General features: G+C 37.2%; 1 protein-coding gene across 1 annotated transcript in view; it reads left to right on the top strand.

The window, feature by feature from the left end:
- The window catches only part of LOC107556068 (receptor-type tyrosine-protein phosphatase N2-like), a 213019-nt gene that overhangs the window by 141278 nt on the left and 44391 nt on the right, over nt 1–27350 (top strand). Inside the window, exon 13 of the mRNA XM_016239058.1 lies at nt 25605–25820. Within this exon, the coding sequence (XP_016094544.1) occupies nt 25605–25820 (216 nt within the window). The remainder of the gene's footprint in view (nt 1–25604; nt 25821–27350) is intronic.

Raw genomic sequence — 27350 nt, 5'->3', positions numbered from 1 at the left:
AGTTATTCTCCCTCATTTACTGCTTTATTTTATTCAAGCATTTGGGTGTGGTGATGATCTTACAATAAATTATAAGACAACATTTTTTAAATATATTGTTTTTAAACATTTATTGCTCAGAATGTGAAATTCAGAATTGTATTTACATAAAAGGTGTTTGCAAGACTGAGCTCGAACTGTGGAATGTGCTGAAATGTACATCAATTTGTATCAAAGGAATATTTGATAAATTCCACCTTGTTCTGCAGTCTTTGCCTGATTAGAAATGACCTTGAAGGTGTTAATCAGCCAGATAGAAAGGAAGAGACAAAATTGAGATCACCATGGCAACACAAATATTTGTTTTATTGAAGGCCAACAAATATGGCCTTCGTGTCCACTGCGCAGTGGCACAAATGAATATCCACTTTACCCCTAATGGTGGCTTTCAGCTTTTGTGCACCCAAAACCGCACTATAATGTGGGGCTTCATTAGTGGTTAGATCAGACATCAGTTTGCTTTGTACACTTTACGTGAAGGAGATCACAACTGCACAGATGACAGCCGGCCGTGAAGATCACCTCAATCTAATCAGGTGAATGATCAGATTATTATTGATCCAGGAACAGAAGGTCAAAAGCAGCAGCACAGTAGGCCTGTGTGAGCTTCCATTGTGCAAGAAAAAAAAAGTATCAATATTTACCTAATTATTTCTGGTCTTGCATGTGAATTTATGATGGATGCTTTGCTCAGTTCGAAATTTATGACAAAACATAATTGTGAAACTTCTCACTATTGTTATTTACACAATATGTTTTTGTACATTTAATTGTTCATAATTTATTTAAATATGTGCCAGCTTGAGGAGGAGGTTAGTCTGATTCCTCACAAGGTTTCTTCCTCATCTACTTCAATAGTTTTTCCTTGCTACGATCGCCTTTAACTTGCAAGGCACTAAAGCTGCTTTGGAACGATATGTTTTGTAAAAGGCACTATACAAATTTAAAAATTTTAACCATTTCCTAACAGGCCCACATGGCATTATGCTTAAGTCTGTGATTTATTAAAAGCTAAATATTTTGATGAAAACCTGACGTGGCGTCGTAATGTCTGTAAATATAGTAGACATGTTTATGTATAGTAATCCAGTTACTGGAATTTGTGCATTTCTTACATTGTGTAGCGGATCAGCTCATGGGGAAATATGAATAATTAACCATAACTAGTTATAATTAACTATTCATATTTTAGATCCACTGTAGATATTTAGCTGACCACTCAGGGTCAACCGTCTTGTCAATTCTAAGAACGTTAATTTCCTGGTTAAAGGAAATAACCTTCTTACTGTACAATTCTATAAGTTTGTAATGTAAATCTGCATGATTATTGACTCCGGTTATGAGTAAACAATGAACACGTCAAGTGTGATACAAGTAAGGTTTTATTAACTACATAAACACTTAAACTAGTCTAACATACTACATAAACACATTAAGCCGGTCTAACATACACATACACACACACACACACACATACAGTTGGTATAGGAAAGGGTTAAAGTTTAACTCAGCATAGAAAGAGGCATAAAGAATGGATTTTATGGAACACTTTGCATGTATATTCAACAGATCAAAGCCTTCAGGGATACGTCAGATTCTGAGTTCAAACACACCTTTGTAAAAAGGTGTAACTGATACTTAATGTATCAATTAATAAGACTAAGTTTGATACTTAGCGAGTCTCGGCGGTCTGAAAGAGATTCCTGATGCAAATCTTAAAGCTTCCCGTAGATCTTTGCTGAATTCGGGTCGATGAAAAGAACCAGTTTGAGTCAGTGTCACTTGATGAATGGAAAGGACTAGGCCGAAGAAAAGGCCTGGCACAGATGCTTTGGTATCCTGCAGCGTTTTTCTCACATCTTCATCTTTGCTTCTGACCGAACCACCGACTGAGGCGGGGCCCTGGAGCCGGGCCTTTAAGGTCGGAGAAGATCTCCGCCTTTCAAGATGGGCTTGTCCAATGAGCACAATGGAATTTCCGAGCGGGAGGTGGCAATTGCTGGAGGGTTTACGACCCTTTGTTCTCGAAGCATGGTAATTTGCAAATGGACTTAAATCGAAATTATTAACGATTCTCAGGGCCCTAATATATATTGCCTATGTACCACCATATAATATACACGCTTGTTTCGATCATAAGAAGGCAAATTCATAGATACTAAACAAGGTAAGATTACATATAGTGAAAAGGGAGGATCAAGAATGGGTCCCCTCACAAGCATACTAAAATAGTCTAAGAATATCAAAGACAAAATACACAATGACAATAATATACTCAATGGCCTGAAGAAATATGTGTGTTCATTCAAATAACGTTTTTTCTATGAATTAACTAGAATACAGTCCATTTCTACTCTGCTTTTCCTTGGGACAAGAGTGGGCTATCCTTCTCACATTCCTGGGGGGGCATAAAACCAGTGATATCATGATTAGTTGTCATGGTGACCAGAGCGCCTGGTGTTCAGCAGACATCCTGGCATCCAGTTAATTGAGTGAGGGGACTGTGACGATTTGTTAACCTAATGAATAATTGATTTGTTAAATCAAATTAAAATTAGTGTGTCAGATTGGTCGAGACGCTACAATTGTATAATGTACAGTGAAAGTCAGTGAGGTCCAATGTTGTATTGAGTTTTTATTATATGGACAAAAATTATTTGCAGAAGAAAATCATACTTGTTTAGAATGACATGAGGATGAGTAAATGATGTCAGAATTTTCATTCTTCAGTGAACTATCCCTTTAAGCCAGGTCATGGTTGTGTCTGTTTTTTTGTTGTTGTTTGGAGCAAACAAATAAAACCGATAGATCATAATTCATGACATGTGTTACCATAAGCACTTTGTTTCAAACTTTAACATGCCGAACTGTCCACTTTGAGCCAGTCTGGACATAATTTAGATTTTTGTGCCAGTCCAGAGATTCTTTACATCTCCACTGCAGAGCCATGATATTTCTGCCTCAGACATCAAAGCAAATTATATTGTTCTCCTAATGCAGAGGAAAGAGAGAGTAACACAAATGAAATGAAATCACAGATAATAAATGTATCCTGAAATACCAAGAGTGCTGCACACAACTTCAAAGCTTAACCCTGTTTCCTCTATTTCCATCTCTTTCCTTTTTTTCCCAGGGCCTTTCAATGGTCTGGAGATGAAAGTCCTCTCTTTTTAGTGCATATTCTTTTTTATATGTGCACATCCTGTTGTGTATGTTTTAAGCATTTAAATGTAATGTGGCTGTGGCTGTGGCATGTTGAACCCTTTATGATAATCTTTATCCAATAGCACCTCAGAATTTTTTCTTAATTGAAATAAACTCAAGGTCTTTTTTTATTATTTCAAAACTACATTGATCAATTGCTGTCTTACCATTCCAGATGTTAATAAAGGGAGGTTATTGTTGTATGAAACAAAACAAAAAACATAGCAATTGCATAGCAATAGATTTTGTAAAGCCATGTTTTATCTTTTATCAGTGTTGTAATTAAGAGGTCAAAGATCCCGTCGCTTGGTTCTTCAAAGCTCAGCTTTGCTATTATTTGCCACACTAACTGACATCATAAACACCTGCACTTGCAACAGATGAAGGGCATCCTAACTTCCTGTGCAAAAAGACTGTGTGTTAACGAGGTGCCGGAGTGCTAATGTGGTGTGTAATGTTCATACTGTGTGAACCTGTCAAATGAAGTGTGTGTGTGTGTGTGTGTGTGTGTGTGTGTGTGTGTGTGTGTGTGTGTGCGTGTACGTATGTCTGAGTCTCAATGTTATAACTTTGTTTATGCTGCATTTTTAGAGTCAACCTAATGTGCCGAGATCTGAGCTGCCTGTGATAGAGATTTCAGCAGGCACATCAACCGCCACTAACAACAGCCATGCTGTTAGGAGCCCGGTCTGCCTGCTTGAAAAGTAACTTAAATGTCAGCGGTTGCTGTGGTGGATCCCTGTGTGAAATGTCATATTGGAGCAGCCGCTACAGAGCGGCTCTCTCTCTCCTCTCCCTCATTCTCTCTCCATCTCTTTCATGGGAGCAAGGACTCCAGAGGATGGATGAAAGCAAGGAAAGAGAGGCGAACTCGCAACTCTGGCAACCTTTTACCATGGTCTGACCTTTTGGTCAGGGAAAGAGCATTTGATGGCAGTCTGTGCAGGCACCCCCCTCCCCCACCACCAATCAACCCCTGAAGCAGCTCTCCAAAGCAGTGTGAGAGGCGTTTCTTTTCTTCTTTTTTTCATTTATGAGTCTTGAAAGGGAATAGTGAGTAACATGTGGGCACCTGCATCTAGCCCTCATTACACCTCCCTTTCCTTTTCCATTTTAAAAGGTAATGGCTAGGTCGGCCTTAAGCTGATGGGATTCAAACCAGCTGTTTTGACCTTCCACCCTGCAGTCTTTTTACATCAATTGACAGTGACATATGAACCGGTGGTTTTATGACAATTGCAGCTTTTATTTTGTGTTATTTTAAAGTTACATTAAAAGTACTGTAAATGCTGCTGCTGTCATGCCATTAGAGCTTGTCTGACAACAAATGCTTCAAATTAGACATCACTCCCACATACTGCTCTCGTGGCACTGTTTTATTCCTTGAAACCCAAAGACCATTACCTTATGTTATTGTCTCTCTATTGATTGTAACCTCAAGTATCCAACAGAATAATGGCATTTTTTTCCTGAAACATGCCAAACATTTTCCTTACCGTGGCTTATTTAAAACCAGTATTGGGGGAGCATTGGCTACTTTGAAGCTATATCTCACTAAGCTACAAACATAATTTGTAGTAGTTTGTTACACTTCAAGATAGAATCATAAAGTATAAGTACATTTAGGTAACATAAGGGGCCATATGTTTTTTTATAAATAGAAAAATATAACTTTATGATATACGCTACCATTCAAAATTTTGGGGTTGGTAAGATTTTCTTTAATGTTGCTCAAATAAGTCTCTTATGTTATATTTATTTTTATCAAAAATACAGTAAAAACAGAAATGCTGTGAAATATTATTAAAGTCTAGAATAACTGTTTTCTGTTTTAATGTATTTTTAAATGTTTTTATTTATTCCTGTGATGACAAAGCTAAATTTTCAGCAGCCATTACTCCAGTCTTCATTGTGACGTGATCCTTCAGAATCATTCTAATATGCTGATTTGCTGCTCAAAAATATTTTTTATATTTTTGTGGAAAATGTGATGCTTTCTTTCAAAAGGATTTGATAAATATAAAGTTCAAAAGAAAAACATTGTGTCAAAAATGTCTTTACTGTCACTTTTGATCAACTTAATGCATCCTTGCTTAATAAAGTAATAATTTCTTACAAAAAGAAATCTTACTGACTCCAGTCTTTTGAATAGTAATGTAATTTATAGCTTAATCAGAGTTGTATACAATGAAGGCTTTGAAATGTATTAAAAATGTCAATTAGGGTTAAAGTATAAACTTAAACGGGTAAAGTTATACTAAATACATGAAAACCATTTAACACCTTACATAACTGGTCAGAAATATAGTCCAGGGACTCCGGGGTTGCATTTCAGTGTAAACTGACCAAAACGGAGACTTTTGAAAACGATGGCGTGGCTGCCAACATTCGCTCTGCGTATCCTTGATGACTTGTAAACAATAACATCATGCTCATTTTTATACCTGCATGAATGGTCATGTGACCTGCATTTTCGGTTGTGTAGTGTGGACGGAGATCGTTTCTAAAACGCAAGTGTAGACGAGGATCGTTTTCATTTTAAAACGCCGTTTTAAAACAAAAATGCACTAGTGTAAACAGGGCCTTAGTGAATGGTTTTGGGGAGTCCGTCATTTACATTAATCATCCAAAAAATGTATTCACTAGAATGAATCAAATCTAATTGTTAGATAGGAGGACCATTTAGGATGAATCGACTCACTAGAATCCATCACTACATATCAGAAAGACAAATGTCTTGGTATGTGTCACACTACTGAAAAAAAAATTGTTAGTTATGTAGTTAAGTTATTAGTGTCAACACTGGTTTAAAAGTCTGTGAATTATTTTGTCTCATAAACCAGTTCCATCCAAAACTGTGAAATGATCAGTCAGCTGTTATTTGAATGATGCACTATTGCCACATGTTAGTCTGGTCTAGCTTTCCTCCCAGCATGTCGTCTCATTTGTGTGTATGTAGAAAAGAGAGTGTGAGAGAAAGAAACCGACAGAGCAAGCACCCTCAGGCACTGTGGGAGGGTGGTGCCGGGTCACAGCTGGGTACAATGCTGGGTTTAAATGTCAGTCTCCCTCTCAGTGCCATTTTGTGGGATATGTCACATGTTAAAGCACTGGTGGGGTCAGAGGCACAGCAGGTCTGCAACCCAGTGAATGGTCGACTGCTGTTTCTCACGGCAGGCGTCATTTTGTGAATCTAACAGCAGAACACTTTTAGAGACACTCTGTAATACCAAGTACATTAAAAATACACTGACTTCAGCTCAAACTGTGTAGCTATATCATAGTGTTGCAAATGTGTTAGCAGTTGGTGATTTTCACAGATTGCTGTCCATGCGATAGCAAAAAGCAGGTGCTTTGATTTGGGTTATGCAACACCCATTTGAGTAAATTATTCATTAAAACTTAAAAGATGTGATTAAGATTAAACATATTAGTGCTGCACTATGTTAAAATCAAAGTTCATTACCGTTGCTAGTGCTATACGTTAGATGGTAGAAGGATTGAGCATTTCACTGCATGGTTTTACTTAAATTACCTGGACTGTGTAAAGAAAAGTAAAAACAAACAATGAATTTGTTTAAATTGGCCAGTAGTCCCAAAAGGTGTCTGTCTATAAAACACTTTTTTTTTGGTTGGAGATATTTGAAATTCTATGAATTGGATATTTATACATGGGTAAATGTGCTAAGAGTACTTTTTAGTTCCTGAAAACATTAACAAATTAGCCATCCAAAATAAATAAATAATTAAATGAACAAACACACAAGGAAAGAGAGAATGTGTATAACTTTGTGAATGTTGGGCATTCAAATTATGTGGAAATCTGTGGATTTGTTTTTTTCAGAGTTATGCAGGCATAAATTCCACATGGATGTGCTCATTCATAACACTAGATCTGTAGGTACACTACCGTTCAAAAGTTTGGGATTGGTAAGATTTTAAATGACTTTGAAAGAAGTCTCCTATGCTCTTTGACATGTTAAAGAGGTCATATGATGCTATTTTAAAGATCATTATTTTGTGTATTTGGTGTAACAGAATATGTTGACATGCTTTAATGTTCAAAAAACACATTATTTTTCAAATACTGTACATTATTGTAGGTCCTCTATGCCCCGCCTCTCTCAAACACGTCATTTTCAACAAAGCCCCCTCCTTTGACAAGCGCAGTCTGCTCTGATTGGCCAGCTGACCCAGTGCATTGTGATTGGCCGAACACCACAAGCACGCGTCAGAAATGTAACGCCCCTTACCATAATCGTGAGCTTCAAGCTTTCAAAGTAAATATCAAGACAGTTAATAATGTCCTTAGTTTTACCATCAGTTCAAGCCCGAAAGGGCAACAGAGTCGCGTGACAGACACAGTGATGATGCAGTACACAAGCCGCGGTTAAGACAGCTGACATGCTATGATTTCTGACAGGCAGTTCACTCTCCTGTGATGTGACCCTGTTCCCCTCTCACACACACACACACACGACGGGTTACTCTGCACTGCGCAAAACTCAGCATTTGAACAGTCATGTAGGATATCAGACCGAATCAGACAATCTAAGATTTGGTCAAACATCATGCTGCATCAACACTACTGCTGTCCCTGAAACCACGCCTTCTTTCTTAGCGTGCACATTTGGGCGGCTTTATGCTAATATTTCCATATAGTGACGTAGACATGTGGGGGCGTGTTAGAACAAGCCGTTTTAGGTAGGCGTGGCTGACTCTTAACTTTTATAAAGAATATCTCTTTGGATTTGAGACTTTAGTCTTTGCAACTTTACAGATCTTCTTTATGCACCAAGAGATTGTAACACTCCAAAGAGAAAGGAAAACTTGAAATCGCATCATATGACCCCATTTAAAGTATAGTGTATGCCAATATCACATTTATTTTTGTCATATGAAATATGGAAATTGTTTATTATTTTGTACTGTACTCTGAGGTCTACTTATGTTATAAATTTTTTTATATAAAATACATCATATTTTAGTAGTAGTAGGCTATTTTCTGTCCTGTTTTGACCCCCTCTGTTTGAGTAGGTGTGGCAGATTGTAGACTCTGAAGTAAACACCCACTGCTATGATTGGCTAACAGTTGTGTATGTTTGACAGCCAACATTCTTCATAGATGGACGCTGCTGTGATTTAGCACACATCCTTAAATGCTTTGCTAGTGCTCGCTATAATGAGATAAATAGAGATCGCTCTTATCACAGAAATGCACGCTTCAAACAAAACAGTAAATGAAGACGATGAAGAGAATGATGCGTAGCTCCCGGCTCCTATTTATACTATAGTCACACCGGTAGTGACGTCATGGCTGTCGCTGGCCAACGAGTTGGTGTTTTTTCAATGTATGCTTCAGACATGGGTCACGACGAGGCGTCCCCCATAGCGACTCCTAGAGGACGTAGTTCGAAGTTCCCATGAAAGGGAATCATAAATACTCAGTTCATATCAAACAATCTGTAATAACAGACAAAGCAATAGTGACCACATAATAAAAACAGTTACTCACACTTGTGTGGTGCAACATTACTATCGGATCCAATATAGTCAACTCGGCACAGCATCATCTTTTAGTTTCAGTCTTTCTGAAAATCCTGCATCGAATTGTGCCTTGTTTGTAAATTAATCCATGGTAAAATGAAGTGAACAAAGGACCAAGTTCTTACTGACGCAGTCTTGATCTTCAATAAAAATAAAGTTCATCCACTCTTTCCTAATGTTGGGATCAGAAGGAAGGCAATGCAAAGACTGTGTTTTTCCACAACTTGGCACTGCACAGCATCTTGTTGTCTTTGGAGCATCTTTATAGTTTGGTTTCTGTGTAGACCTGCGTTTGCCTCTCTCGTTATTCATCTACTACATGTGTGAATCGGTGGGTGGGGCTAAACAGGCAGGGATATAGAAGTTGATCTTCTTCTGCAAAGGCAGGGTTTAGCCACACTATTACGTCATAGAGCGGCACATTCCACAAGCTGTTGTTTTGGCAGATTGGCTTCAATATAAGCTGTTTTTATACTAAAGAGAAAGTTTTGAGTTCTGAAATTTACAGGATGTTTTTATAGTATAATGACCTCTTATATGTCAAAAGATCAAGGGAATTTTGATTTCTCCGTTCATGAACACTTAAATGCATGTCTGCCCGTTCATGCTTTTGCATATGATTGACGCTGTTTTTCTCCACAGCATGTCTTTCATCAATGTTATTCAGCTTAAATGAGGTGCTAATACAAATGCACATTGTGGAAACACTGCAAAAAAATCAGGGCTTTTAAACCGCCTCAACATGAGCTGATCATTAAAAGTAATGAAGTAATAATGTGCGCTAATCGAATATGTCGCTGATTATCTGTGGTGTCTACTCAGTGCATGCTCTTATATACATATATTTTGCTTGATGTCCTGTGAATCTTTTGAAACTGTCTAGAATTTTGTTTCAGTACAGTTTAGCTATGGTTAATGTGCTGTAAACCACCATAACCAACACCTGCTGACTATCTGACTGCTCTAATGATGTGTCTGGTGGTAGAACTAAGCAGAGGAAAAATATAGCCAGACTGTTCCTCATAGCAATTCATGCCAACATACACGCATAGGCATAGGCTTCATTACACATTCACCAGAGCTTGAGTTGTGCTCGGTCTTTTGCCTCGAGGCAAAGAGAGAACAGCTTTCATGTGAACTTAAGACACTGTTAGCTCTGGTCGAAGTCCTTGGGAGTGAACTGAGGGAGAAGCCCAGGCTCCATAGCATCATTAGCAGTTGTGACACTGTGTAAGATTAGCAGTAATTAAGCGTTGAAATCAGAGTGATTGGCATCGAGTCAGGTCTCAGTGTTGGCCTGTCAGGAGGAATTGTGAGGCGATGGATCAAACTGGCCTGGCTCTGTTCCATGCCCTTAACCGTCTCTTACTCTTCAGACACAAGGGGAAAAGGAAAAATAGACAGAGAAGGCAATGCATTTGTCCAACTTACAGCCCCACTTCCCAAGAAACTCAGTTGCATGTAGATAGATAGACAGGCAACGCATGTAGAGGATAGACGTCAAGCTGTGTTTCAGTCATGTTGTCATGGCAATGACTAGGCCGAGGGAAACGTCTTCTCCCACTGGTTGCGCTGTAGTAATGCAAATGCTAATGAGAATTTATGTGACCATTATGTTGTCTTTTTTCTTCTCTTTTTTGTCTGTCTTCTGTGCAATGGCACTTGGACCCTCTTTCCTTAATGACTGACCTCTCTTGCAGTCAGTAATGTGTGCTTTGTGAGTCTGTGGTTGAGCGAAGCGGTGGGCCGGGGAAACAAATGAAATGACAAATGAAGTAAACATTTTGAAAGAATTCAGAGCATGTGTTAGCTGTGTGACATCAGCAGCCATTGTTGTTATCTGTGTTTCTGTAGCTCTCCTTTGCTGTATTGTTTTCGTGGCATGGATCTGTGAAATCTAAATGTGTATAATAAGTGTTTGCTGTCTTTAGAAATGGACTTGAGGTTTCAGTGGAGGCTGTGGCAGGATTATTGGTCTAAACCAGAGTCAAAACTCTGCAAATACATAGACTGTCTGAAAATGCACACAGAGCTCTGCATATATGCAGCACCAGCTCTTTTAAAACATGTTTTGTCAGATGACATTTTCTGAATGTATGCTTCAGGAATAGCACATTTAACAATTAAATACGACCTATTGTAAATGTCACAATTTAAAAATTATACAAATTATAAATGAGGAATTTTTAAGAGGGATCATAAAAATTGCATGATCTTTATCTTTATTTAGTACTGGCCTGAATAAGCTATTTCAAATTAAATGTAGTTCAAAAGATAAAATAAAAACTAACTATATATATATATATGTGTGTGTGTGTGTGTGTGTGTGTATATACAGTATATATACTTGTGAGGACCAAATGTCCTCACTTTTATTGTGACTTGTATTTTTATTTAAATCTAGTGTTCTGCATGTTTCTGTGGGGGGTAGGTTTAGGGGTAGGGGTTGGGTTAGCTGATAGAAAATATCATTAACCTGGCATAAAATCAGTGGAAGTCTATGCAATATCCTCACTAACATAGTGAATCAAAAATGTGTGTGTGTGTGTGTGTATAAAATATATGTCATGTACACCAGAAAGATCAGAAAGATTTTTCTGATGTCTGATATTTTATTAGACATTTTATGTGAATTTTAGAATTATGTAAAGCTGCAGCTGCATATGGAGACGTTTTTTTAAGAAATCCACAGACTTGTTGGAAATTTGGATACAAAGCAAGCAAAGGCTTTGAAATCTTTTTACTTAAAAACTGATAAATTACCAGTAACGATCACTGTGCTCTGAAAAAAAATTGGTGTAGAATCAATTTTCACTTAGAAATATAAATATTTATATTAATAAATATAAAATATAAATTCCACAATTAATTACAAAGAAATGGCAAGTAACACATACATGTGAAATGACTTAAATGTGAAATTTTGAACTAGAAATGTAGTTTTCTTGTAAAACATGCTCCAGTAATATTTGTATTACTTTATAACTTTTTTGTTGTTGTTGTTGTTGTTGTTTTTTTTGTATTAGGAATTGGCACTTTTAAAACACGTGTAAATGTGTGGATGGACAAACATTCTTGCAGGATGGCCAGAAATAGTCAAATATAAAATCATTTTTCATGCATTCAATATTCTGTATACATTGACTGCACGGGATGCACATTTGACCAATAGCTTCAAGCTATCGTCTGACAAGCCAGTGTAATATAAAATATCACAGACAAAGCTGTCAGTCCTTTTAGCTCTCTTATTATAAGGTACTCTCTAAAAAATGCTGGGTTGTTTCAACCCAACTTTGGGTCAAATATGGACTAACCCAACTTTTGGGTTAAAATTTTAATGTAAAAATTTAACCCAACGTTGGGTTAGTCCATATTTGACCCAAAGTTGGGTTGAAACAACCCAGTATTTTTTAGAGTGTAGTGTGCATGCTTTGAAATGCAGTTTTAGGCTGAAAAAAAGTGTATCGCAGTAAAGCTACTATTAAGGAGTTTTACAAGCATCATCAGAAAGCAAGAAAAAATTGCATCTGGCGGGTGTTTTAAGTATGATGCTGAACTTTAAACACTGGCACATTAAAGAGGCATTCACACATAATATTGTACAAAACCTGTTAACAGAAGTGGAGCAATGATCCACAACTTCTGATTAAAGTGTGTTTAAGCATTCATTAAGGATTCATGAAAGAGTATGTGGATAATATAATCTAGAAAATAGTGTTTCCTAGCTGTATCCTAATGAAAATCAGGTCATAGCCATAATTTAACAGAGACATGCAAAATAGATTAAAGGACCTCACCAGCACATGCAATTCTTAGATGGATGATTATACAAAAAAAACATGTCTAACTCAAACATTTTTAAAAGGAAACAAATTAAAGCCACAGTGTAGGGCTATGGACTGTCGCAATAATAATAATAATAATAATAATAACGGTACAATTGTATTGTACTTGTTTGTATTTGTACAAAAGCACTTCCTTCCTTTTCCAAATTACATGCATGCCATCTGTTGATCACAACAGTCTCATGCGATGCTAAAGCTTTTTTGTGAGTTGCTCTGGATAAGAGCATCTGCTACATGTCTTGAATGTAAAAGTTCCCCACATCAGTTTGCACAACAGTTTGCCTGCTAGAGGTGTTTCTGACTGTTTTCTTTAGTTTCCAGTCAATGTGCAAAGGATGACCTGATAGCTCTTCGCTATTTTCAAACCCTCACTGTCTTTCTTTATAGTCACAGGCTGCTTTTAAAAATGTCCATTACCAGATCAGGGGAAAAGCAAGCTGTCATGTGTGAATGAGAGTCCTAATCAGCAGCAATGAGACTGCATACAGGAACAAGGTGGCAGATCTGATACTGATGTATGGATGGTGAGTAATGATGTCTGTGGTGATGGTGTAACAATGGAAGCTGTCTCAGAATCCTCAGTTTACTGAGCTCGGATGATTCTAGAAAACATGATGGACTGTCTCGAAAACATTACCCAACTCTTTCTAAGGTTGTTTAATATATGTTTTATTAATTGATATATGTTTAATATATTGCAACTGTAGATATAAGCTCTGCTCCCACACAAGCTCCTAGTTTATTACAGAGTAGCTGTTGCTATATAATTTTTAGATGGAGAGATCTTGGGATCTGTGAATTCTTTGCAGGTTGTTTTAGGATTCTGCTTCAGGAGATGATTGACCATTGAGATCTAATAGATTGACTGGTGGTTTCTATGTGGAAGTGGAATAATAGGATAGCAAGATATAGAACACACACTTAGAAAAGTTTATTGGTATAGTAGAATGCCTACTGAAGTTTTTTGTTGCTGTTGTTGTGTGTATTTCATATGAAATAATGTCAGATCTTTAGGCAAAATACAACATAAAACAAAGGCAACCTGGTCAAACGTATAGTTTTTATTTATTTATTGAAGCTAAAAAAAAATCTAATTTATCAAGTGAAAAACTAATTCCACTAATCCTTCCACAGCATCTCTATAAGGTTCAAGTCAGGACTTTGACTAGGCTACTTCAAACTTTAATTTTGCTAAATTCAAGCCATTCAGAGGTGGACTTTCTCTTATGCTTTCATAATCCAGTTGCGCTTGAGCTTCAACATACAAACTAAAGACTGGACATCCTCCTTAAGGATTTCCTGGTAGAGAGCAGAATTCATGTTTCCCTCAGTTACTGCAAGTTTCCTAGGTCCTGAAGCAGCAATGCACCCCATACCAGCACACTTTTTTTGTGGAATTTAGTCTTTGGTTTATATCAGATGTAACGGGACCCCTATCTTCCAAACATTTCCTCTTTCAGTTCATCAGCTGACAAAACAGTAGACAAAAGGTTTGAGGATCAAGGTGTATCTTGGCAAAATTCAGACCAGCCTTACCAGTGTTTTTTGCTTTGCCACTCTTTCATTGATGCAAGAGAGGTCTACAGTTCCTTCAGTGGTGTCCATTCCGACACTGAATGCACATTTCAAAGTAGAATAACTGGCTATAGCATTGTTTTTTTTGGGTGGGTGGGTGGGGATTGTGAAGTATGGGCAAATACATTTTCACACAGGCCCAGTTGGTATTAATTAACTTTTATGCTTCAATAAATATTATCACTTAAAACTGCATTTTGTGTTTACTTTGTTTTATGTTTGATTTAGTTTTAATTTCTGAAAAAAAATACTATGAGATATACATATAAACAGAGGAAATCAAGATGGGAGCAAACATTTTTTCACAACACTGTATATGTGCATTAAGATTTGTTTTCAGTGGAATTACTGGAATAGCCAAACCTGTTATTTTCAAGATGTACTTTATACATACTTTTGGACATTTTGCAAATATGACTCAAACTCCAGTGTCTCATTTTTTTTTATTCCATGTTATTTATGTATTTGTCAAGGACAAAATATATTTATCAAGCATCACACTGATGTAAATGCGCCAGATTTAGCCAATTGCTCATTTTCATCTGCTGTCCCTATGTGCAAATAATACAGCTATATACAGATGTAAAATGAGTCAGTACTATAGTATATACCTGTGTGAGCTAAGTAGTTCTTCAGGGCAATATATATATTTTTTTTCATTCTATAATTTCCTTGTGGGCATAGATGTGTTATGGGTCGTAGCCACTAACCACTCACATCTCTTGATTTATCAGCAATGACATCACAGTAATCTTTCTTTTTACACTTTTAGACTTTCAACGATTGCTTTTAACGTAACTGCAGGACTTGACCCATAAAGCGAAGACATTCGCTTCCAAGTTCTTCAGCAGGTAGATCACAGTACTTGGGTCACTGGTCTTTTGAGGCTTGAGAGGCAGTGGTGGAGCAGCAGTCTATAATTACTGCATCTGACAGACTCTTAGTGGAGGCAAGACACCTTCAGCAAAAGGCTTCTCTGATTCTGTGCAAGGTTTTTAAAACAGGGCTTTCTCTTTACCCTCAAAAGTAATACTTAAGTTTAAAGTGGTGTTTATCAATTACAGATTGTGTTTTAAATGCAGTTAAAAGTAGGGCACAAATCAGAGAGTGTGGCACCTTATACTCTGTGCGGGGGTGTTTTAAACTGAAGGGATTTCTGTGCTCCAAATACATAATCTGTAAGATTCTTCTTAGGGGACAGATTATAATTATTTTCTTTTTTGAACTATAATGAAGAATATAAACCTTTTAACCTCACTAACACATTAGTAACTGTGAGATTAAGGCACAACTGAAAAGTAAGGCAAAAAAGAAGCAATGACAAATAACACAAAATTGATTACACGTTTGTACATTTGAGCAGATTCATCATAACCTTCCATCTGATGTTTGAAATGCCAAAATGTGCGGCAATTTCATCATTACAATTAATCATATCTCATTTCAAAGTGGCTTCCAAGCATGTCCTTTAAAAAGCAAGAATTGCTAATAGAGTTCAACATAATAACTATGGCTGAAGGCCCTGAGAGTACAATGTTCCTAATGAAATCCATTACTCTTAAACTTTAAAGGGAGCCTATCAGAAGTATTGATATGGGCATTAAGGGAATATTTTAATTGTTGGCCCTTGCCCCAGCAGCTTCGAGTAAGGTGGACTGAACCGTGAGTCAGCTATTTTCACCAGATCAGCAGGAGTGTGGAACAGTAATTGTGCAGCTTAGAGAGTTTTTTTATGACACGGCACAGAGTAGTAAAATTTGTTGAATAGATGTTTCACACTGGTCCCAGTTGATACCACATCAGTCTAAGATTTTTAAGGATTGTTTGGGTCGTAGCCACTAACCACTCACATCTCTTGATTTATCAGCAATGACATCACAGTAATCTTTCTTTTTACACTTTTAGACTTTCAACGATTGCTTTTAACGTAACTGCAGGACTTGACCCATAAAGCGAAGACATTCGCTTCCAAGTTCTTCAGCAGGTAGATCACAGTACTTGGGTCACTGGTCTTTTGAGGCTTGAGAGGCAGTGGTGGAGCAGCAGTCTATAATTACTGCATCTGACAGACTCTTAGTGGAGGCAAGACACCTTCAGCAAAAGGCTTCTCTGATTCTGTGCAAGGTTTTTAAAACAGGGCTTTCTCTTTACCCTCAAAAGTAATACTTAAGTTTAAAGTGGTGTTTATCAATTACAGATTGTGTTTTAAATGCAGTTAAAAGTAGGGCACAAATCAGAGAGTGTGGCACCTTATACTCTGTGCGGGGGTGTTTTAAACTGAAGGGATTTCTGTGCTCCAAATACATAATCTGTAAGATTCTTCTTAGGGGACAGATTATAATTATTTTCTTTTTTGAACTATAATGAAGAATATAAACCTTTTAACCTCACTAACACATTAGTAACTGTGAGATTAAGGCACAACTGAAAAGTAAGGCAAAAAAGAAGCAATGACAAATAACACAAAATTGATTACACGTTTGTACATTTGAGCAGATTCATCATAACCTTCCATCTGATGTTTGAAATGCCAAAATGTGCGGCAATTTCATCATTACAATTAATCATATCTCATTTCAAAGTGGCTTCCAAGCATGTCCTTTAAAAAGCAAGAACTGCTAATAGAGTTCAACATAATAACTATGGCTGAAGGCCCTGAGAGTACAATGTTCCTAATGAAATCCATTACTCTTAAACTTTAAAGGGAGCCTATCAGAAGTATTGATATGGGCATTAAGGGAATATTTTAATTGTTGGCCCTTGCCCCAGCAGCTTCGAGTAAGGTGGACTGAACCGTGAGTCAGCTATTTTCACCAGATCAGCAGGAGTGTGGAACAGTAATTGTGCAGCTTAGAGAGTTTTTTTATGACACGGCACAGAGTAGTAAAATTTGTTGAATAGATGTTTCACACTGGTCCCAGTTGATACCACATCAGTCTAAGATTTTTAAGGATTGTTAATTGTTTCTTAACTGAAATCATGTGTCTGTTTCAACAATATGTATTTAGTGTTAAACAGCACAGGCAGCACTGATATTCCTTTGACATATCCTACTCACCATATTCCATGAAGTTTTATTCTTAGTAACTGTGTCGCCTCATGGTTTGATTTTCTTTATTGGTTTGCTTTTCAATGTTATTTTGTAGCTAAGTCAGCTGTGTGTGTTGTTGGGTTTTGATCATGCTGAGTCCGTATACACAAGATGACAAGCGTAGCATTTACCTTGATCGCTAGCTTGTTCATAGCTTTGAACCGCCTGGCATGGGTCTAGCTCTACCCTAGATTCAGACAATGAGGGAGCTTATTTTAACAAGCTAATCTACGGCAAAGACTGCAGCGACATGGCCGACACATATCTCTCCCTAAATTAGTCCTTTAAGCCTTATATATGTATGAGACATAGCAAGCCAAATGTTAGCGCTCGCCAATTAGTGCAATGGTGTTCACCGTGGATTAGAGATGGGTTGTTTTTTTCCCCATCTTCTCCCCTCCACCAAATCTCTTTCAACCATGAAGCAAATGTAAAGTTAATTCACTCCAAAATGCCCTGAAAATGTCACACAACATCCTGATGTTGGCTCATCAGCGGTGAAGTGGATTCATGTTCTAAAACTAGCCAAAAATACAAAGTGTTTAAAGGGGTCATATGATGCTATTTTAAAGATCATTTTTTTTTTTTTTTTTTTTTTTTTTAGAAAAGCTTTTAGAAAATGTTACCGCTTTGTGCCAAGTCATTAAAAACATCCTAAACTGCACATTTGCTGTTCCACAAATTGTTGCTAATGTGACCGCACCGTTATATAATCACAGTCAACACTTTCGTGGCAATTTAATACAGAATGGCAAAATCTTATGATATCAAACGAATTGGGTCGTATGAAAGGTATGACTTTAATAGTTGGTTTTCCTATTAAACTGATGGTTAAGTTTAGATTTGGGTTGTATACTTTTAATATGATTTCACCGTCTTTTTCAAATTATGACTCCTCATGAGACCTGCTTGGACTAGCCAGCTCCATTAAACAACAGCATGTTGCTCTTTGTCTTACTTTTGTGAATGAATAAAATGCACAAACCTTGGTAAGGATAGATATCAGGAGTGTACAATATTTACTTTTTTCTGTTTTTGCACCTAACACTAAATTAAGCTGTAACATTCTTTCAAGCAACATCAAAAATCAATTACCCTGTTGGGAAATAAATAGTTCTGTCACATTTTTGCTGTGTAGTATTAGATGGGCTTGACAAGTTAATGGGTTTGATTGTTAGATGCATTAAACAAAGAAAAAGCAGAATGGAGAATGGAGAATGACACATTTTAACCGGAAAGATGAACAGAACAGAACAAATATCAACAGAATATCCAAATTAAGGTATTTTTGTAGAGCAATCTACAATCATGACACCTTTAAGCATCAGACAATTTGCCACAACCGATTAAAATAAGCAGTCTTGCAAATACACTTCCAACTCTGAAATGACCACCTATGTGAAGCCTACATTCACTATACACTGTTCAAGCATCTACATTTGAGACTGAGGGTTATACCTGAGGAGAGACACTGACAGATGGTGCTGTGGGTATGGTTGGAGGCACAGTTTAGGCAGCCTGACTTCACCCTCTATGCAGATGCTTGTTTAACATCACTCCCTCCTTCTGCAGTCTGTGATTTTGATTGATCAGTACAGCTAAATGAGTACATCAAGTGATGGTACTATTGTTTGTCAGTCACCACAGGACTCTTTACAGCCTGAAGACATGCAGTGCTGTCTCTATATAATGCTGAGTGGCATTGCAGCTCTAGGTTTAGTTACAAGTTAGTGTTAAAGTCCTTGTTGAAAAATGATATTGCATTTTTGGTGACATTAAATGTCTATAATTTCACATATCATTCCTTGAACAGTTGTCTGTATGTGTGTGTGCTTTGAGAAATGGCAGTGAGGTTTTTAGTCATCCAGATTTTGTTCTCTAGAAAATTGCACAAATGGTTGATGCATCATTGCTTGAAGCTGTGAAATAATGATTCAATGCATATTAGGACACAGATGTACCATTCTTGCAGGAATTTATCACACAAACGCATAGACAAAATAGGCATATGGTCATAAAGTGGATAGAGAAAAAAAAAATGGAATAAATGTTATGTGCTCAGTGTGGTTATCTGAGCATCCTGTGGTTGTGGGCTTCTGTGCAGTTTGTCCATTTCAAAGATCATATTTTATAGAAGTCAGATTCTCGCAGCAAGAAAGGAAAATAAAGCGAGGTGAGGTTAAAGGTGGAAGTATGTCTGGCCAGTGCTCATGCTGAGGTGTGTATATCTGATCTTGAGATTCTGGAATGGGTGAACCACTTTATTGTTCCTCTCTCATTTCTGCCAACTCCAGCTGTCACGCTGTGGGACAAAGAGGGGTAAGCAGGGGGCAACGGAGGGAGGAGTGCAGCTGAAACCAAAGATAAACTGAAGACCCTTTCGCAAGACTCGTCATCTGCATTTGATGGGACCCCACCCCCAGTTTCTCCAACCCACACACACACACACAAATACAGCTACTTACACCTCACGGGCACATATTGTATAGCTCTTACACACTCTCCCTCTCTGAGCGCTTGCATTGCTTTCTCTTTCTCTCGCACACACACAAACACTCAAACGAGCCTCCCCCTCCTCTCTTTTCCCTCTCTCTATTCTCTTCGTTAGACTTGGTAATCCCTCCCTGCTCGCTGCAGCTGTTGCCCTCCTCAAACCTCACAATAGTCCCCCAAAATTGTAATTTTTATAAAGAACAAAATAAGTTCTATTTTTTTGCTGATTTAGTCACTTCACTGCATGGGCTTCATCTCACTGACTATAAAGTGTTACCTTGCCCTACAATGAAAAGAAAAATGGTATCCTAAAAATAAAAAAAACATCTAAATTCATTGATTCAAATAAAAAATGTTATTTAACATTGCTGAATCAACCCTAATATATTAGGTTACACCAACAAAACTAATTTTAAAGGCCAGATTAGGTAGAAATAGCTCTTTAACATCTTTAACCATTTTTACAGTGTATTTTGTCTATCATAAAACAGTTTTTTTTAAACCGTACTTTTATGCATCGTTTATTATTATTTTATTGTATTATTTAATGCTTTATTTTTGTTATTATAATACCCCCCTGAGCCCAAATCCGACTAAGGAAAGAAAATAAATCTCTATTAGATGTTTAGGTGAACGAGGAAAAAAATTTGAAAGAAACCAAACTCCTCCTCTGGCAATAAACACATAATAAATTTGTGCATGCTACATATTTAGTATCTAGCCTAAGTAGTCTATGTGTAATGCTAGTCATGTGTGCTATATTAAATAAATAAAAAACAAGGTAATATGCAAGACAATGATTAAATAGTATTTGATTTATATTCTTTGAAGTCAATCGTAAAACGTCGGGTTGATATAGGCAGTGGTGTAAGGAAGTAAGCGTCCTTCGCTGTCTGGCTCGTACAGACTAGTTGGCAGTAGGCGTTGCAACATTAGTTAGTTCTGATTGTAATGTAACGGGTTAAAGACGTGGGAGAAAGCTTGGGGAAAATCCAAGCGCGAGCGATTCAGCAGGCACAGAAATCCCGAATAGTTGAACAAATGAGTGACAAGCTCTCCGTCCATTCAAGCTGGCCCTGTACCCCGAGCGCGCTGATTAGCGCCCCGCGCGCTGTGGGCAACATGTGGAGGCATCGCTATAGCAACCAGTGGATGTGACATGTGCTACAGACAGCGACTCGAGTCTAGCTGAATATAAGGAGGGGCTCCGAGGGGGGAAAAAAACCCTGGCTTTTCAGTCGCACATGATCATTCAAAGGACAAGACAACCCACTGCAGCTTATAAGTCTTTGGGAAATGTGGCGGACGATATAGCTCGCCTTTTTTCTCCCGCTCTGCCTCAGTCTTTTTCTTTCAAACTCTTTTTTTTTTCTCCGTTTCTGTTAAAAAAAAGTCTTCGAACCGCGACGGTCTTTTGTTGAGGTGGACGCGAACGGGAAGGTTAAAAACTTTTCTTAGCTAGCGGGATTGCGAAAGGAGGCTGCAGTCGCCAGTCGGACATCTGATGTGAAGAAAGGCGGAATAGGTTCTTGAAAAGCGTCCCTCGCGCGCTGTCCGAAAATGGAACTTGGTAACTATCTATTGGACTTGCACTTTTCTGTTGATGCGCATGTATAATGGTCTGTAAATAAATGTAACGAGGCTCTGAAAGCGCCATTGAGCGTCACCTAAAACTTATTGCGCATCCGGATGCATCTGGACTAATAATGAGAGTGACACTGTCCTGCAAGACTTACGTGGCGGTGCTCCAGCATGACACATTTCATCGTGCTTTTCATTTAAAGCGCTTCTGCTGTGCGATTTAATGGCTAAGATGGTTTGCAGATCGTTATGTAATTGATATGGGTCGTGAGTCAATAGAGAGTGGTAGTAAGAACTGAGCAAATGGTACAGAGTACAAACAGAAACATCATTCTGTTTCTTTATAGAGGGAGGAATCGGTGTTTAGCTGTTCGTTTGAGGGAAATCGATCGCACTGAAAGCGGTGTGTTCAGTCTGAGTGGGTCTTTGCTATTTGCAAATGACTTGGAGCCCAATATAAATAATAATATGAGAAAGATGAATAGGTAGGTTGATGGTGGAGAAATAAAGAAAAAAAAACTCCTTGCACTGTTTGGTGGTAATTTATAGTTTATCTCTGAAAATTGTAATTTTTAAAAGATGTTCCGTACGTGCTAAAGAATGGAAAGAGTCCTGTGGGGCCATAATGTTGTATAAACGTCAAGGACTTAACAAACTGCAATGATCAGAGATTCATTCTATGCTTATTCCATATAGCCTATTCAGCTTTAATGTTTGACATTTAATGTAAATATTTTTACACATTGGGTGTGTCTAATCTGTAATTTACATTGAAAAGTTAACTTGAGTGAAATAGTTAGTGAAATACAAGATATAATTAAAGTCATAATGTATTTGCATGTATACCCTGATGTACAAATGTACAATGTAACTTTGAATTGATCCAATAGGATGCCTGCATTAATGGGAATGCGATTTAGACTATCTTTCTATATATAGTAAAACAAGAATATTGTTCTCACTTAATACAAATTTAGTGTAGTTTTGTGGTGTGCAACAATATAAGAACTAGGAGTGCAAATTGCAAAGATTGTAAGACTGATTTTCATTTGTTCAATATCGTGTGCATGATGTTTTTTATTTATTTATAGGTTTTTAGTTCAATGTATTTATTTATTTATTTCCCTCATATTTTTAAGATCTATAGAGCTGAGATGGAGTGGATGGTTATAAAGTAGAGTGATTATTGTGTGTAATAGTGAAAGGATATATGGGCGGCCCTTGTCTCAACCGTTCACCCGTCACAGTCTCTCCTCCACCCAACCCTTCCCTCAATGATTTAAATCAGCCGGAGCATCCCAAATCCATCTCCCTTTTGTCTTTTTTTAATCTTTTTGATTATCTTCTATCCTTTTTAGAGTGAAAAAAGAGAGGGTAAAAAAACCTTTATAAAAATCAAAAGTCTATACATACAGATTGCTTAAAGTTAATTGCTATCGGTGATATATGTCTGGCCGCACATTGATCTTTTTGTTAGGTGTTAAGTTTGTTTTACCTTGGATTGGACAGTAGTCCTGGATTGAAGTGTTATTTAATATGGACACTGAATCACTGTTTTACAAATGGTGTTGTTATTTAATCACTCGTTATAAAAATGTACATTTATCAGGATTTTTGGTAAAGTTTCAGTCGAGAGATTCAGTAGCTGAAAACTGAGGATAATCCAGGAACACATTCACCCAGTAACATATTTTTTCCTCTTCTTGTTTGCTCTGTCTTGCTTTTCATTTTTTGGTGTATTTTATGTTTATCATATTATCCATTTTTCTAAAAAAATTTAAAAAAGTAAAAATTCCTCCCATCATCGTCTCTTATTCAGATTAAAAAAATTAAAAAGTAAATAGTTTTGTTTTATTTTTACTTTTTATTATATATTTGAATAAAGAAAACATTTCTTCCCTGAAACAAATTTATGTGGAATTCTAGATACTTTATAGATTTATATGCACAGCATTTTTCGTATTTCTACTTCAAATGAGGATCTGAGATTTTTTTTTTATGGAGAGAAAGCTTTATTCAAACATCTTTTTTTTCAGTAGACTCTGTAAATTTTGAAATTTGCAAGTCCAATTTTATTCCCTACAGAAGAACAAAAGCATAAAGGATTCTGTCTCTCCCTCCCTTTTTTCCTTTTTCCTGTCTCTTTTTTCCCCTTGTTTCAGTTTTCTTCTTTGCCTTTATGTAAACTGTGTCTTTGTGGGTTTTCTACTATAAGACTAAATGTGTTGCAGGAAGTGAGAGGATTTGACACATTATTTCAATTGAAATAATCAGCAGATATTTTTTCTTCAATAAAGATTTCTTTGTTTTTTTGAGAGTAAAGATATAGGTAATTCCACACAACATACCATGTAGACTCTGCATTGTATTTCTACATATTTCCTGTCCTCTTATAATAAGAGAAGGCATGTCATAGACTGGTTATTTCTTTCTCTTATTATTTTTCTTATAATTCCTCAGCGACATTGAGTTCCCCCCCCCCATATTTTTATTATTATTTATTTATTTTTGCTTTTAATTACATATATCAATTGTAAATGCACCAAAAGAATATGTGTAAATCATTTAGAACCATTTTTGTATGTATATACAAATATGCTGTAGGATTCATTTTCATGGTCATCATTCATTTCATATATACTGTAATCTGCGGTTAACTTGGGAATAGACTATATCAGGACAACATTTTTCAATTTTTCTTTTATATCTTCTCTCATTTTTACATCCATTTTCCAGTCCCTTGCTCAAATGCCTAATGCATGTATTCTATTTAGTTATAATTAATTGCGGACATTATTTAGCCAAGCACAATTTTCTTTTCAGAGCCAGCTTTTCATGTTAGAGATCTTTTCATGTAATTCGATTGAGAGCACTAAGCCTGTAGAGGGATGGAGGGAAGGAGAGAGGGGGGATTCTATTCCAGCTGAAGGCGCCCTCCTCTCTACACACTCTCCATGCAACGTTTGAGGGGTGGAAAGCAAATCATTTCTGCACCAACAAAAGCTCACACAGTAGAAACTAATCCTTAGAAACTACTAAACCTCACATTTAAGTGCTAATATTTTCAGCAACATGTAGCCAGTGTATGGGGGATTTCAGCTTGTGATTAAATGGAGTGGCATATGTAATTAAAGCTTGATTTAAATATTTTGTGCTTCTCAAATTTGCATTGTTATACAAGGTGTAGCAGTCCTAAATGTTATGTTTTAAGAAAAATAATACTGCAATAAAGAATGTGAAGTAGATTACGAGTATTCACGAAACAGAAAATTGTCACCGTTTCTAAAATAACGATCAGAAAAATCAATCGCAGGATGGCATCTCGTTTGCTCGCATGCCTTATAGTTCTGTGATCAGTCAGTTGGTATGATAGCACTGAATGCGAATAGAGGCAGATTAAAAAAATGCTGAACCCCATTCTAAAGGCCTCAGTCTATTCAGCATCACAAGGCATTTGGAAACAATACGCCACCAATCCCCCAGCAGCTTAGCCCCGGCTGTCAGCCCTCCCCCCAAGGGGCTAACAATCCTGACAACCCCCTCTACAGTGGAACGTTAGTGGGGCTCGGACCTTTTAGGTACTCCCCCTCGGCTTAGCCCCTCTCCCATTTTATTAACTTGGAGGTCTGAGCCAATTCCCCCATCCTGACCAAACCCAAGACTTGGTGGCTAATTAGCAGCAAGCTGGTACAGTGAGGACCGACCCTAATTGCTCTGTGGTGGTATGCTTCAACCTGCCAAGACAGGAATGGAGCGGGCCTTCGCTTCCCAAGTGTCGGCCTGAGGTGTATCTACATCAGTGTGTAATAATTATAAGCAATATATAAGCTTCTTGCCACCTTATTTAAAGTATTATATGAAAACACCAAGTGGACATTATACTATGATCAGCTGAGTGATAGTTATATACGTATATCTAAAATACATCCTCTATATGTCTTATATATATCTTACATTTTGAAATATTTAAACTGTTTAATTTTTTAATTTATTTTAGATGTAACATATTCCTGTCATTACTGAAGTCTTCAGTGTCACATGATCCTTCAGAAATCATTTTAATATGCTGATTTGCTGCTCTAGAAACATTTCTTATTATTATCAGTGTTGAAAACAGTTGTTCTTCTTAATGCTTTGGTATATTTTATATATAATGTGTGTCTGTATTATCTTGTTTTCAGTTCACAATGTTTATCAGAGTTTGTCTCTCTTCTCTGGTCTAATTTCAGAGGGGCAAACTGAACCACATCCCCGTTGTCAAACAGAGTCAAGTGGAGCCAGGCAACTTTTTGATTCTGGTGGTGGTTTCCATGGTTTTTATTGTCATGGTGCTGGGGATGTCAGGGGCTCTGTACTGCTTGCGCTATCGCTCCCACCATAAGCTGAAGGAAAAGCTCACTGGTTTGGGAAGCTACACAGGCCACGATGCCACAACAGCCTATCAGGTAGGTGCAGGCAGATTATTTCAGCCAATCATGTTTTTTCTGACATTCATCCGTGCAGATTCATATGAATTACAGTAAGCATCTCTGATTTTCAGATATCCTCAACCAAGGTTATTTTTACCTCCCATTCAGCAAACCTTTTCTAAGTAACACTCCCCATGTTTGCGATCATCACCAGGTGTATAATGGTTCCAAAATTATTGTAGCTCATTTACAAAAAGGCAATGAAATTCATTTAGAGCTTCTTTTCCTTAATTGTGACCCATTGGAGCAGGCGCAGATGTCCTTGCACGACGAGTGTTTAATATGAATCCTAATTGAGGCAGAGCCCTTTTTAGCAGGGAAATGAGTTTGTTGTCTGACCTTTCTTTCACGGCTCCTGGAGGGAGGGCTTGCGGTGAAGGCTTATTGATTTTGTGTTGGGCTCAGCTGTACTCAATGAGACGGGATCGCAGGGTGCAAGTGCTTGGCTTCCTCCCCCACCTTCAATATTTAATAAACCTCTCACACTTTGTCGAGAAGTCCCTTCCATAAACGTCGGCCCTATCAGTGTGGCAAAATAATCGGTGATATTATTACGGTGCTGTCACACGTTAATATCTCGACACCTTTGTAATGTTTTCATTTCAGATTTTAATTACCTTGTATTGATTTTAATTTGTGTGTAATGTTGTCGTATCGTGGTTTATTGTGAGTGCTTTCAGCCCTTTAGATCTGCCAGGTTGCTTAGGTTTTTCTTTTTTTAAACGAATAAGATTAAAGGCGTAGACAGGGCTCTTACTGTGTAGTTGTAAGGGATTTCCCAACTGCTGCAGCTGGAATGAATGCAGCCTTGTGCACAGGGACTCTTACAGTGAAACATGCAATTAGAATCAGTTCTGCCGCAATGATTCTGTAGCAGATCAAAACACACACACCATCGCCACCCACCTACTCTCTCTCTTGTTCACACACACACACCCTCTCACATTATTACACTTTTATTTTTATTCCTTCATCAAACACACTCACGCACATTCACACTTGTTTGTTCTCCCTGCTAATACCTTATTATGTGATAAATTTCTTAATCTAAGATTTTTTCCTTTTGTAATAAAGTATAGCAAAGATAATTTTTGGTTTTGTTTCTACTCTTCTGACTTATTTTGTTATTTTTATTAATTTTATTTTTACTTATATTTAGTCAAAGGTGGAACAGGCTTAAACAGTTACTATTTGAAGCTATTTAAATTAAGTCATTAATTTGTATCTTGCCTGCAATTTAATTCCAAAATCTGGAAAAGATCAGTGTTATGAGACCAACGGTAGTTTTTCAATTCTATTGATGTTTCTTAAATACAATTCATGATCCTATTTATATCCGTCACATTCTAACCATACTTATAAAATCCAATATCTACCAGGAATTTTTCATTATGGAAAGTAGTTCCATTTGTGTTACCATGCATTCTTTATAAATGATTTTGTTAAAGGGGTCATATGATGTTGCTAAAAAGAGCATTATTTTGTGTATTTGGTGTAATGAAATGT

This window comes from Sinocyclocheilus grahami, unplaced genomic scaffold, assembly GCF_001515645.1.
Source record: "Sinocyclocheilus grahami isolate Dianchi unplaced genomic scaffold, SAMN03320097.WGS_v1.1 scaffold554.1, whole genome shotgun sequence".
Classification (NCBI taxonomy): Eukaryota; Metazoa; Chordata; class Actinopteri; order Cypriniformes; family Cyprinidae; genus Sinocyclocheilus; species Sinocyclocheilus grahami.
This window is presented reverse-complemented; position numbering and strand designations above follow the sequence as displayed.